General features: G+C 42.0%; 1 protein-coding gene across 1 annotated transcript; it reads right to left on the reverse strand.

Annotated features, from left to right (window-relative positions):
* Positions 1-4515: 4515 nt before the first annotated feature.
* On the reverse strand, positions 4516-11660 carry LOC104547887 (angiomotin-like; the record flags this gene model as incomplete). The annotated part of the gene is made up of 6 exons (XM_010193753.1): positions 4516-5088; positions 6071-6295; positions 6942-7174; positions 7580-7702; positions 9714-9904; positions 11520-11660. Coding segments are annotated over 6 exons (1014 nt in total), but the record flags the coding sequence as incomplete, so codon positions are not given.
* Positions 11661-14106: the final 2446 nt, after the last annotated feature.

Here is a 14106-nt window from a genome sequence, read left to right on the forward strand (position 1 = left end):
GCTGTTGCCCTTCGACATCTGAAAAGGGTGCAGCCATGAAAGGAAGGATGAGTGGCACTGTCATCACAGCCCAATGTCACAGTGACAAGCGGTGTTAATTTGGTCATTTAAAAGGCGTAAAAGTGCAGAGTTGAGTGCGGCTGCAGAAGCGGTCACAGTTACAAATAAAAAGTGATGCTTAAGGGAAGAGACTGGAATGCACAATTATTTTATCCTGCAAAATCTCCAATTAGGAGTTGAAAACTTAAGAGGCAGAGGCCAAGCAGCAGTAAGGACTAGATAAAGTGAAGATTGGTTTTGTTTTATAATCAATAAGGTTTTCATATAAAGAAAACTACTGCAAAACAAGCAAATCAGTGGGAAAAAATACTGAAAACACAGGATCTATTCTTTAAAAACATAAAATATTTTTATAGCTAACTACAAACAGAATGATAGATATTTACAAGATCTCTCAGTGCATATTTACACCACTTTTTTTGTTTGGTTTGTTTTTTTTTTTTCCTGGAATTAAAGCTGCCATAATCTTCAAAGCCTTTAGGGCTGTTTCAGCTGAATTATGAAACAGTTCAGTCACAAATTACAAAATAAACTCGATGGTTTAAATAAAAGAGGGAAAAATAATCCACATGATTCACTACAATAAAGATTTATGTAGGAAAGATCATTCTCTCGACACATTTTCCAAGGCTGTGAAATGGCAAACTTTTAGTATTTTAATTTATACTTTGATAATTCATACCCTAAAGAGGAGCAGCCAACCAGTCCCACATTTTAGACCTCAACCCTGCTGGGTTGAAGCCATTTGCCCCTGAGAGCTCCTCCTCTACAAAATGAAGAGACCCAAATGCCTGGGATGAAACCTGCTCCGCCATCAAAGCAAAAGGGGAGCGATTTGCCGGCTCTCCCCAGAGGAAAGGCTTGGTTGCCTTTCTCTTACATCTTAAATCACAGCCATGTCGGTGTAGTGGGACAGCGCGGTGCAAACCAGATCAGTTTCAACGCCTCTGAAAGCCCAAGGGATGATGTTGTTGGAAGTCAAACTCTAAAACCAACTTAGAAGAAGATTTTTTGAAAAGCAATGTATTTTCTTCATAAATACAGTACAATTACATTTTACAATGTCTTTTTACTTTCTAGACATAAAAATGCTAGCTTTTAAAAAAAGAGTTCCTATACAAATACATGAAAAGAGACACCCTCCCTTTCCCCACAGTCCCCTACCCCTGGCACGGAGCAAAATCATCAGCCGTGGTGTGAAGCAGCACAGTGAACCCCGGGATAACCTGTGCCAGCCCTCGCAGGGAGGAAAAGCCGAATCACCCTGGGGTTGGGTGATTTATCAGCGATAGAAAAAGCACATCGCCTGGTCAGGGCTGCCAGGATTCACTCTGCGGGTGTTGTGGCTCACAGGATGCGGTTGTTACACATCATCGGTGTGGGCCCCTGGAGCAGGAGGTGTCCTTGGAAATGGTTCTGGCCGAAAACCCTGCAAGTCCCCTCACTCGGGCAGTAAAAATGATGCCAGTTTTCAGCCTCTCACTCCACAAACTCGCCAACAGCGGCAGAGACCACACGTAAAGGATTTCAGCCTTTGCAGACTCCTGAGGAGCAACTGATGATCCTCATGAGTCCTCAGACAGAAAATTGCTGCTCCAGACCCCACACAGTTGCCAGGTAGGAGCTATTTGAAGTTAATAATGACATTGAGCCAGATGGGAATGAAAGCTTCTACATCCCAGGCAGTTTCCCCGAGCCACCAAATCTCAAAGGAACTGCCCAAGGGAAGGACTTGTGAGTTTGGCCATTCTGTAAGCAGTGAAAGGAAAGAGGGAAAAAATAACTAAAATTTATTTTCTTGTTTTGCTCTACAAAGAAGAACATGTGGCTTTCTTTATAAAAGCTACAATTCTGCTTCTAATACCCGAGTTTAAGAAAAAACTCTTGGTCTAAAATTTTGGTTTGCAAAGGTCATTGCAATCATTGTGTTAAAAATCACTTCCTACTAGAAATAAGCTCTATGGAAAGAAAAGGAACTAGGTGTGCAGTCTGTCTCCTTAAAGTAGTTTGTTTAAAAACAAAATACAAATCTGTACAGAGAGACTGAAGACTATAGTACACATCTTCTTCAAAGCAAGCAGCTCTTTTACATTCACATCAGGATGGCTCTAAGGAAGCTCAAGGGAAAGGATACATTCCTGATGGCTCCTAGTTCGTCAGCACAGGAAGATGACCTCAGACTTCCATGTCAAAAATTTTGGGGGTTTTGCTTTTGGAAAAAAAACAAACTACAAAATAGGGCAAAGAACCTGACCTGAACAATGTAAAACTGCACCTTCTTCTGCCAAATTGACTTCCAGGGGCAATCCTGATAGCTTGGACCACCAGGGATCACCTGGCTTCCATTTCTGGAGGAGGCAGTTGCTGTCCATAATCTGTATTTTATTGACAGAAAGCTATGATGTCCTTTCTTCTTTGTAAAAGTAGATTACAGAGGCATTCAGTTTGAAAACAATAGGCTGCAAGGAGGATAAACATTATTTCTACCTAGTCCAGCTGAATAGCCAGTATCGATTGGGGAATATTGTCTTTCTAAAAGAGATTTTATCTGCAAAGGATCCAAATTTACCTAGATGTTTTGGAATTAATGTGAATCAGGCGAGTTAGAACTCTTTATCTAGAGCCCTACAGTTGCAAAACTTCTTTCCTACTGCTGAGAAGCACTTGTGACGTTGGAATATAATTTTCCTTGAGTTTTAAAAGAATAGAAAAGCACCCAAACATCTCTCCTCCTCTCACACAGGCACTCAATGGCATTTGATCTTCCTTACTGTTCATTCAATGCCCAAACCACAAAATATAGAAAATTATGCTGAAATGGCAGAAAGATGGACACCTTGAGCTACTGAGAAAAGCTTCTGCATGCTCAACAGCTGTGGAGGAGGAACAGAAATCACTTCAAATCATCCAGAGCAGGAATTATTTCACGTAACAGGATGGGATTAAGACAAGAGAAAGAAATGCCAGGGAATTATTTCATGTAATGGGATGGGATTAAGACAAGAGAAAGAAATGCCAGACACTGTCAGGGATGAGAGGGAAGAGGCTGCAAACAGTTTGTCTAGAAAAGGTAGGAATGAGAGTGAAGAGGCTGCAAACAGTTTGTCTAGAAAAGGGCAGAGAACTAATTCAGATCAATAGGATACACTTAGGGAGGGTCTTCCATACTGTTCAGAAAGACAGTGGTAATTTCATATGGTAATTCATCTTACCATATGTATTTTGCCACCTCTAACTTCTGTGAGCCTAAGAATATATCCTGAAGAACACTCACAAGCAGCAAATCCGCCAGAAGTGATAGGAAGTGATTTCCTTGGGGTTTTTTATGTGATTATCACCAAAAGACAAACAGAATCCAACTCAGCTGATCTTTAGGCACTGCTAAGTCACCCATGCAGCACAGAAGGCACCTCCTTTCACCTCCCAACCCTCCACTGAAATTCATGCTATACTGGTTGGTCTGGTAAGGCCATTTCAATTGGACACCACATCAGTAGTGCCAAATAAATAGGAATTGAGGACATTCACTAACTGTCGACGATTAATTACTGATTTTCCTTATTTCTGGTGTGAAATTATCTGAAATTAAAATCTGGCCACTCTAATGCTGCACAGAAAGCTGACTAGCCAGGTTTCCAACATGTGGCCCAATTAAATATTTTAAAATTCAAGTAAAAAGTAAGTAATTTTTAACAGAAATTAAGACTGAAGTGTTTTAATAAAATGCAAAACAGTAACAAAAAATACTCGTTTACTTCTATTGGTCTTAGTATCTCCTCATAGCATCTGCAACCAAAGCATTGCTGCATCTGTGCTAGCTCCTAAAAATCTGAAAGTGAACCTCCAGTTAGATGAAGAAAAAAAATATTTTGGAAAGAGAGAATTTGCCACGTGAAACTTTATACAGAGCTCCTCTTTAAAGCTCTACCTCGGAGACTTTGCTATATGAAAAATAATCTGGTATATCCAACCAGCAGGGACATACAAAGTAGAAGGTTTGATACAGATATAGAAAAATCTGCTACGGAGAAACATCTCCACAGATGCAGTTATTAAGTTGCTAACACTGAAAAGCAACAGGGCTTGCCACTCACAGTACGGTCAATGTGGAGTAGTTCCACTACAGCCAATGGAATTACAATGGCAGAAATCTGATCTAACCCATCAGGACTGAGCCTGTAAACTCTCCTAAAACATGAATGCAATATATTATTTACTATCCACTGTATAAATTATTGAAAAAGTACTTAAGTATAAAAGTGTGGCAAATCTTTCAATGAAATTAAAAATGTGAAATGCGACAGTAATCACCGGAGTCGTCTTTTTTTTTTTTTAAATAAAGAAATAACACAATTTGGGAAGTAACAAAAAAATGTTACCACACTGGAAATGGAAATCTTTCCAGGCTATGAATGTGAAATACCTGTTTTAAGTTCTTACACCGAGTGTAAAGAGAAAGCTCAAAGTTATAAAAGCTTCTTAGAATACCTGTATTCTGAAACCATTAAGTGATGCTCAGAACAAGTTCCTGGTCCTGATCGTTATAAGGCCATGATGCCCATCTTACTGCATTCAAGCTGGACACTTTAATCAACAGCTGGGAGAGCAGGTACTTCTGTTTAAGAGACTTTAAAAACACTGAAATGAAAAATCAGATGCACCTAAGTTCTTGGTTTTTTTCTCCAGATGTTACCAGATTCAGGATTTAACAAACAAAGGGGGAAACTTTCAAAGAACAAGTGTTACGGGTCTTTTATAATTTAGAACAAATTATAAATTAACCTGTCCATACTTTTGAGACATATTATACAAGAGCAAACAGCTGAGTGTTCTTTTATTATTCAGGTACTACAATTTTTTTCCCAATAAAAATGTCTTTTAAAAATTTCTTGCTACTGTATCCCAGCTCAGATCCCGGTACAGCCTTTCAGATGAGGTATTCTACCATCTCTCCGTCTGGGAGGTCCTGCCCCATGGTCTGAACAGGAGCTTTTCTTTCAAGAGTGCTGGAGTGGAAGAGTGGCCCATCTACATGATGAGGAAAAACAAGAGAGAGAAATCAAAGCTGGAACTTCAATGAGGTTAGAAAAATGACATTAACATTTTGAAAGTCATCTTCTATCACTGGCCAAATGACAGCTAACAACTCCTTATTTCATTTAAAAAAATTCAATTCTTCATGTATGTAGACAGATAAATAAAGATATTTTATCAAATTCCCTTTGGGTATCTCCCACTGATACATAATGGCATTTAAAACTGGAGTGACTGCATTTAAACAAATTTTGTCAGTGCTGACTTTCACCACAAAACCTGTTCCCCCGTCTCCCTCGATACCCATTAAATAGCATAGCACGGGCAAGATGCACAGCAGGCCAGCCAAATTCACTCTTCCATAAAGAACAACATAATTGCAATGTGTCTGTAAGTAGGAGAGGCAAGGTTGTGTAATCTGCATTGATTTGGCAGAGTGGGCTGGAAAATGAGCGTCTTTTGCCAGCTCGGAGCTCTGTGGGAACAAAATTCAGCTCCGCGACAGTCCCTGTCAACTGGGTCTACTTATGCCAGTGCTGAAGTCGGTCTCGTGACTGGGAGAATACAATAACGAGACAGCTTTATCACAATAGTTAATTTTTCTTTCTCTCCCTCCTCCCTTATCTGAGACCACTTTGGTTTGAAAACCCACTAAAATGCAATGGCCACTTTTTACAGCTGCCTCAGAGACTACTCTGGGATTTCCATATACCTGCTTCAACTCTTGAAATCTCGCTGTACCTCTCTACCCAGTGTGTCCATGCTTATGCTACCACTCTTAAGGGCTCTCATTCCTTCAGAGCATTTGAGACCTCCCAGAACATTGCCAAACTTGCCTCTGAAACCCATCTGTCCTCACAAAAACTAAAGCCACTTTTCTGAATGGAAAAAGAGATAGCAGAGCCTGCTCACAGAGTAGAACTGATGGTGAGTCAGTGGCAGGGGCCCTTCTGGGAGTGCAGCTGAGTTTTGTTACCTGTTTTGTCTGCACTGTAGGCCAGGCTGGTACTGGGGAGTCGTCCTGGTGTGGGAGCTGCAGTGGAAGGTACAGCTTTGCTTTGATCACTCCCCCGGTCAGTCTGGGTGCTGCAGTCTCTGCTGCCTGTTTTCGAGTGGGCTGACAGCAGCGGTGTGGAAGGAAGGACAGGAGAGGGGGTGGAGGGAATGGATTCGGAGCGATATTCTGTTCCCAGCAGAACACCTTTGTGGAAAAAGGGAAGGAAATATCACAATACCAGAAAACTAACTGGTGTCAGCTCTGCACCCCTCTGTAGTACTTGTTCTAGGATCTGGAAAGCAGACAGTACTAGTTTACCTTTCTATAGCACCTTTCACCACTGGCTGCTGAAGTACATGAAGGACAGCAGCAGCCTCATGTTGCTGCATCTGAAGACATGCAAGTGGGCACCAACACCTGACTTTCCTGTCTCTAAGCAGTGGCCCATCTATGGCAGGGTAAATCTGCGCACTCTGAAATCAGCTGCATCGACATTTCAGGGTGTTTTAGCCTCATAGGGACGGCCTTTGGGCCTAACTTCCCATCAGGAAAAAAAATTAAAAAACCCCTAAGATTTGCTTTGTTACAACTCATCTTCCTTAAAGTCAGGTACTAAATTGGGAAGAAAGAGTTACGTATTTTAATGACAGAGCCTGGACATCAGAAGTCACTACTTTCCAAAAGTGACTGAAACAAGCAGTTGTTCCAAATGTGTCCCATCTTGCACACAGTCAGTTTTACTGCATGCTAGGCCAGCTGATCTGTCTGTCTGACACACCTTCTGCTGTTCCTGCCTTCTTTCTAATCAGTGATTCGCATATCTAAATTGCCAGAGTTATTTAAAAATTACCTAGGCTGCCTTTCCAGCTCTTGTCCTCCCTCTTCTCCTCCAGGATGGGAGTGCTGCTCAGTGTTGACGAGTGGGACAGCAAGCCCGAGCCAGCATTCGATATGGACATCAGCGACTTGGCAGGTCTCATCGAGGAGAGCTGGTCTGTCTTACCAGGCTCCTTCCGCGAGCGCTGCTGCAGGACTTTGATCATGGCATCCTTCTCAATGATCTGGGCGTGCAAAGTCTTGATCCTTTTTGAGAAGTACAAAGAAGAACGAAGTATATGTTAGTTAGAGCAAGAAGAGAACTGACACACTTTGGGGAGCCTGCACTTGGACCTAACCCCAGGGGAAACAGCTCTGTGAGACTGTTGAGAGGTGGCTGGAGCCTGGGGTCTGATGAAGATGCCCTGAAGAGAGAAGAGGAACAAGCTAGATGCAAAAAATATACAACAAGACTTTTCTGTGTTAGCCCTCAGTATCAGGACAGGTTTTGGATTGCTATGTAGATACTTCCTTGGCCAAATGAGCGTCTGCCATCCTACATCATTGCTACTGGTGAAGACACAAGAATTTCTGGTTCTGAGGCATCTACTCAGACAATTAATTGAAAATCCCTGTCCTAAAGAAGCCAGATAGGACCAAACTGCGTTTTACCTTCCCTCCATGTCGAGGCACCTCCTGTTGGCAAGCAGGATCTCTTCCTCCTCCTTCTGAATGCGAGCCTCCAGCGAGGTGTCATAGCTGGGGTTAGGCGAGTGGTTGATCACTGTTGTGTCCCTGAGAACAAGCAATAGAGCAGATGAAATGCCAGCTAATTTTGCTGCTTTCCTCCTAGCAGCGCAGTATTATTGCTCAAAAGTAACAAACAAGAACATCCACTTTTTTTTGAGCTTAGGCTGGCTCAATGTCTTCCAAAAATCCAACTCCCAGGGAACCTGAGTATCAAAGGGAACTGGGCATGGAAGTTTCCTAAGCAATCCTGAGCAGCTTGGTTCAAAAAGTGGGCAGAAAACAGTTTTAGACTGATTCCACATAGTGCTTGATGTTATCACTGTGGTAGTTGTTCAGTCCACTAACCAAAACGTTATGAGTATTTCATTCTACTTGTTACTGTTCGGTCAGAACAAAGTCCCTGTGCTACACTCTCTATCACTACATGACTCACGACACGAAGAGCACGTTACTGACACAGCTATGCATTCACATAATTAGAAAAAAACACGCAAAAAAACGGAGTTATAATAAGAGCTCTAATTCATTGTAATAAGAAATCTTTTCTCTGAGAGGCAGCAGGTCTAAGAAGTGTCTGAAAAATGTACCTTTAACTCTGCAAAAGTTTAAATCAGGAACAGCAAAGCACCAATGTGAAGGGCATAAGAAGGTCACTCATCAGAGAAACCTAACCTGACCCAGATGCCTGCCTGTGCTCTAAAGCATCTGTCCTGCAACCTCAGCTTTCCAAGAGATGCTGGTTTTGACTATGAGAAAAAAGGGAAAGAGATCTGTGCACAGTGTAGATGAAGTGGCCACTGAAATTAGTGGAATCCCTCATACCCCGTGTATTTTTGATGATACTATACATGCCAACTGCAGATAAACTTGCAGAAGTATTGACGCTAATGGAATACTCTCTTTTAGGGAAGCAGCGGCTAGAAGGAAATGGGAAAGCAGTGGTGGACTCTTTCCTGACTGGAAAGCATTCTTGATCATTTAGCAGAACCTGAACAGCCCTGCCATATCCCCTTCATGTCATGATAAACAAGACCAGACCCCTACTTATCAGCAGACGCTGAAAATATAACATGGCCTCTAAGGACAGGCAGCAGTTAAAACCTTTAAAGAATCTCTGGGGAGGCAGAAAACAGTGTACAAGAAGCCTCAATATCCTAAAATAACAGCCTGCTCCTGCAGCAAGATAAGATGGGTCTTTAAACACTAACACAACAGATCTGCAACTTTACCCCTGTAATTCTAGCATGATCTTGCAAGCTAGGAAGTCATTTGCAATAACAACCCTATTTGAATCTGGTTCATACAACAATCCAAAGTAAAATCTGCCATCAAGAACCAGAAACTAGTGAGCAGTGAAATGGTATGTATGCAATACCTAACGCTAAAGAGTTGCACTCCAACAACAGCTTTTATTTACCAACAAGCTGAAGCACTTGGGCCTATTTACAGCCGTAAGAAGTGTTTCTGTACGGCTGTCTTGGAATGTCAGCTTGGTACCCAATTTCAGACACCCTTCCCTTCCCGCCCCCACAAGCAGAGCTCTCCAGACACAGCAGAATGTTTGGAGCAGAATTTCCTAGTAGATGTTTCTGGTCAGTAACCGTGTTGAGGACCATACCATAAAGTAATCTGCAAAAACATTCTGGAGAACAAGTAAACCATTCAGGGTGAATGATGTGAATCACCAAGCTTACCCCATCTCACATGACTTCAGCAAGGACTGACTCCTGTTTAAAAAACACCAAACCCAAAGCACTCCTCATATATCTATTTTAGAATTATCAGCTTCTAGGAATGGCTCAGAATAATTCTAGTCTGGAAAATGGCTCCTGCGTGTGGGGGAATCTTCCCTTGGAAAAAAGTTCCTAATTGTTGGCAATTGCACAGCTCCCAGGAAAAGCAGCCAAGCTCCACTTGCATGCAGAAGTATGAGAAGCCTTTCAGACCACAAGGAGAGGTATCATGGGGGAGTGGTATGACAGCATTCTTTGGTGGGAAATACGACATTCAACTGGAAAAAGAAAATAATACCTGTACTATGAACAGTCTCATTTACCTCTGAGCAGCCACAGTTGCAGCTGCATCCAAAGCAAACTGCCTCATCACACTCTCCTCCAGGTATTTCTGTTCCCACTTGGTCATGTCAGCTTCCAGAGCGAGGATCCTTTCTTCCTTCTCACGCAGGAGCTCCATCAGCGCCGTGGCGTTGTACTCCGAGACATTGGCAGCCTGGGATGTACCCTGACGCTGATTTACAGAAGCGGGGGAAAAAAAAGGAAAAAATAAAAAGAAATCTCAGGATGCATCTTTAATACTCAGGGTTGGTTTGTTTGCTTTTTGTCTGAAGGACAGAAGCTAGTCATTTGCAGGGGCACTTCAGCCTCACTCCATCAACACCAGGAAACAAGCTCATATAATGCAAGAAAGGCTCCTTCTATTTTCCAAATGTTGAAGCTTAAAACACCAGACACTGCTCCCAAGAAAGAGAGCTTAACTCACAGCACCCATGCTCGAGTGCTTCCTGGTGTCATGCCAGAGCTGGTCAATACAAATAAGCAAGTATCTGAGATGGAAAACATCTGGGGTGGTCCCCTAAGGCCATGTGCAAAGCCTCACGTGTGCATCTGAGAGCTGGACCATGCCATTCAGGTCTGATGCCTACAGCCCATCCATAACGCCTAAAGTAACACGGAGTTACTTCAGCCAAACACTAACACGTAGACAAGAGTTATCACACCTTTAAAAAAATGCATACAAAATACTTTTAAATTATTAGGTTATTAAATCATTATGATCTGTGTAAACCTGTGGATTAAGTAGCTGGGGATCAAAAATATTCCATCCATTCTAAAGCAAGATTTGGAAGACAGGCAGTATTCCCTTTCAAAACAAGAAAGGGTGGAGATTTGCTGAGCTAACAGTTCAACAGATGAAATGAATAATTTTATATGGAAGTATCTTCTGGGATTGGCAGAATACTTGACTTAAAAATAAAAAAATAGTTTAAAAGAAAAGAAACTGGACAGACAAGCTGGTTTACGTTTAGCTCAGTATTCTCAACTATGACAAGAAAACATTTTTTGTGTTGACTCAGGCTCAGTGTCAAAAACTGCGGGGTTCAGAGTACCTCATCTTCCAAAGGTAACACAGAAATGTTTATCAAATTACTGTAACTCCTACTAAAACCAATACAAAAATACATGTAAGGTTTAGCTATCAGTTCCTATGCAGTGGTTGAAGTTGGGGGATAAACCTAACATGAAACCAAATGTGATTTAAAACACAGGCCTGCATCCTATTTCCAGTAAAATTTACAAACCTGACAGTTCACCTGAATCTCATTCATTCTTTTCACTGAAAACGACTCACAGTACAATCATAACATTATACCCTATGGGAAGCATCCATTTCCACCAACTGCATTTATAAACTTGGTTTTGCTGGTTTAGTTTTGTTTGGTTTTTTAAACGCAAAAGCTTTTTGAAGTGCCTCTTTCCAGGCCAGCTGTTAATTAATTTTATATAAAAATCTCAAACTGTGAGCAGCATATTTTTAAATCATTTAAAATTAAATCTAACCAGGTTACTTAAAGATAGAATATGATCTAGCTATATGGCTGTGTCTGAATCTTGTCACGTGTTGGATCCCCTATTGCTCTCTTATCTAAATTTTCTGGTTGGAATGGAAGAAATAAACCAAGTAAAAACAATACAACAGCAGATTCGTGATTCCAGCTACCAAAAAGAAAAGACTGCTAATTTTACAAGATGGAAAGAACCTGCTGTCCTCTATTTATGTGTGGTGTAGGGTATGGTGTATGATCCTACATGAAACCCAGTACAGCACAGGGACACAGCCGTACCTGCTGCATCCGGAGCGACTCCAGCTCTCTCTCCAGCCGGGTCCGCAGTCGCTGCTCCCGCTTCTCACACGCTGCCTGCAGCTGCACCAGGGCCTGCTGCATCTTCTCCACCTTCTCAACATAGACCTGCTTCTTTTTGAGCTGAAACAGAGGAAGAAAACTCAATGTAAGTTAAATAATGCGAAAAAGTTAATAAAGGTCTGGCTTTGTATGCATTGCAGAGCCCAAAAACATCAGCCAGGCAGAACATGTCCAGGTGACTGCTGTGTCACTCTGACTCCTGCTCTGGACTCCTGCTTGGTATATTTGCCCTTTTCGTTTTCAGTAACTCCATGGTAATGATGGGAGAACTGAGGTAATTATCTGTTGGAAATAATTGAGAGCAGCGATGGGCTTGAGAGGGCATCTGGGTTCACAGTAGTGAGTGTTTAAGTGGCCTGACACATGTGACAAAGGTAACTGGAGCAAAGACAGGGATTAGAGCTGGTCCACAACTTGGAAACATTTTTTCGGTGCAATATTGAAAACTGCTGGCAGTGTGCTTAGGAGATTAGGAAGAAACCTAATCAAAACCTAGAAATCAAAAACTGCAGGATCCTATTCCAGGCCCGTAACAGTAAGATAATGAATAGGATCAAACCATACACAACACGGGCTGTGCTCTCTCCACACTGCAGCCAGGTTTATTTTAGCAGTCTGGACATTCACCTTGGCTCAGTGTGACCCCAGAGGTCCTGCTCCATCCCTTGCCCCTGCCCTTCCATCCTCCTCCATTGCCCGTTCTACAAACCAAGCTGCTGCCTTGCCTCATGATAAGCAATGAAAACTACTGTGCTGAGACCCCCAATGACTGTCTTAGCAAGATTAATCCACAGTTCAGGCAGAATAAAGGCAAACTAAAATATGAATAAAAAAAAAGAGAATAAAACACATTAATATACATAGAATAGGGCACAGCTATGGACATAATTTTCTGTTAAGGACAAGACTAACAATCATAATTATCTAGCCTTGCGTGGCAAATCTGGGGCATTGCTTTTTTAGCTATGATTGCCATAAACCCCAAACCACAAAAACAGCAGGAAGAAGGCAACTTTTCCCAACAGTCAGAGCCAAAGTCTTGAGCAGCACCATAGTGCAAAACACAGCCTCCCTTATGTGAGTTCAAAGAGCTGCTCTACAGCTCCATGGAAGAAAAGTCCACTGAGGGATATTAAAGACAAAAGACGCCACTTCTGGCTCAGAAAGTCCTTCTCACAAGCGGAAAGTATTCTGGGAAAGTATTGCTGTTTGCTGGCCCCGTTGTGATAGTATTGCCGAGGAATCTGCTGTGAATTTTGGCAGAGACAGGATGCCAGGCTCGCTGGGCTTTGATCTGAACACCAGGAGCCGTTCTTACATCACACCTTCATTCCAAAAAGGTCCTGTCGTGTGTTTGTTCTAAACCTTTCCCTTTTCACACTCCTGTTCATTGAGGGAATCCAGAGACTGCAATGTGAACAGCAGAGAGAAAAATCTCCAACCACTATTAATCCCAGACATGGTATCTTTTTCTTCTCTTCATAAAGTCAGCAGGCATCTAATCTCACAGCATGAATGTTGCTGCCCTAGAGGATTTTCCCCAAACAAGTATTTTATACTAAAAGTTACAACAAATAGTGAGTAATCCAGCCAAAGGCCTTCCCACCAGTGCATGTACAGTAGGAAGGTATTTTTATTCTTTGATTGCTCAAGGTTTCAAGCTCGTTTGGAATGGGAGGGACACAACCACTGTAATATAACTTACTACTCCACTGCTGCTCTGCAGATACTCAATAAAATGTTATACTTAATAGATCTTTTTATTCTAGATCATAGTGCTTAATAACACTGATTTAAGCTTTCTCAGACTCCAATAAAGTGTAGAATAATGCACCAGTCTTACACTTAGATTAACGGCAGCTCAAAGTAATTCTGTAACTAACCACAAATTAGAAACTCCAGCATCTGGGGTTTGCACATGAGCCTACTGACCTGGACAAGAGTAGGGAACAACCTAATAAACTTGCTAATAGCAAAGTATCATGCATTGAGCTGAATGATAATCTCTTGAAAACCAGCTCTCCTCCCTGACCCTACCGTATAAAAAATTAAGGCAGGAAGGATGGTCGTTTGGTACCTACCACAAAGCATTTTAATTTCTGAAGAGGTTTTTTGACACGCAGGTAAGATTCTCCTTGCAGAACGTAGCCGCTGACAACATTTCACTAGTTTCATAATTAATAAACCTGCGTATGCGTTATGTGTGGATTAACGCCTTGGCCTACATTCAAAGAATACCAAGAGCCCAGCCAAAAGAGAATTAGGCCACCGAAATTCCACCGAAATGCTCACTTTGAAAGCGCTCCCATCGGCCCAACCTGCAGGTGAAGCGTTGCAACAGAAGCTGTTGCCCAACGCACCAGCACTGCCTGCACATGCCTAACTCAGGCACCAGACCCGAAGCACAGGCATGGCTTGTTCAGTGGCTTTCCATAAAGACAGCTTCTTTTTTTTTTCCCTTCAAAAATTGCACTTTTATCTTCCAGCACCAGGAAGAATCAGGAAT

The sequence above is a fragment of the Mesitornis unicolor genome, unplaced genomic scaffold (assembly GCF_000695765.1).
Source record: "Mesitornis unicolor isolate BGI_N332 unplaced genomic scaffold, ASM69576v1 scaffold341, whole genome shotgun sequence".
Classification (NCBI taxonomy): Eukaryota; Metazoa; Chordata; class Aves; order Mesitornithiformes; family Mesitornithidae; genus Mesitornis; species Mesitornis unicolor.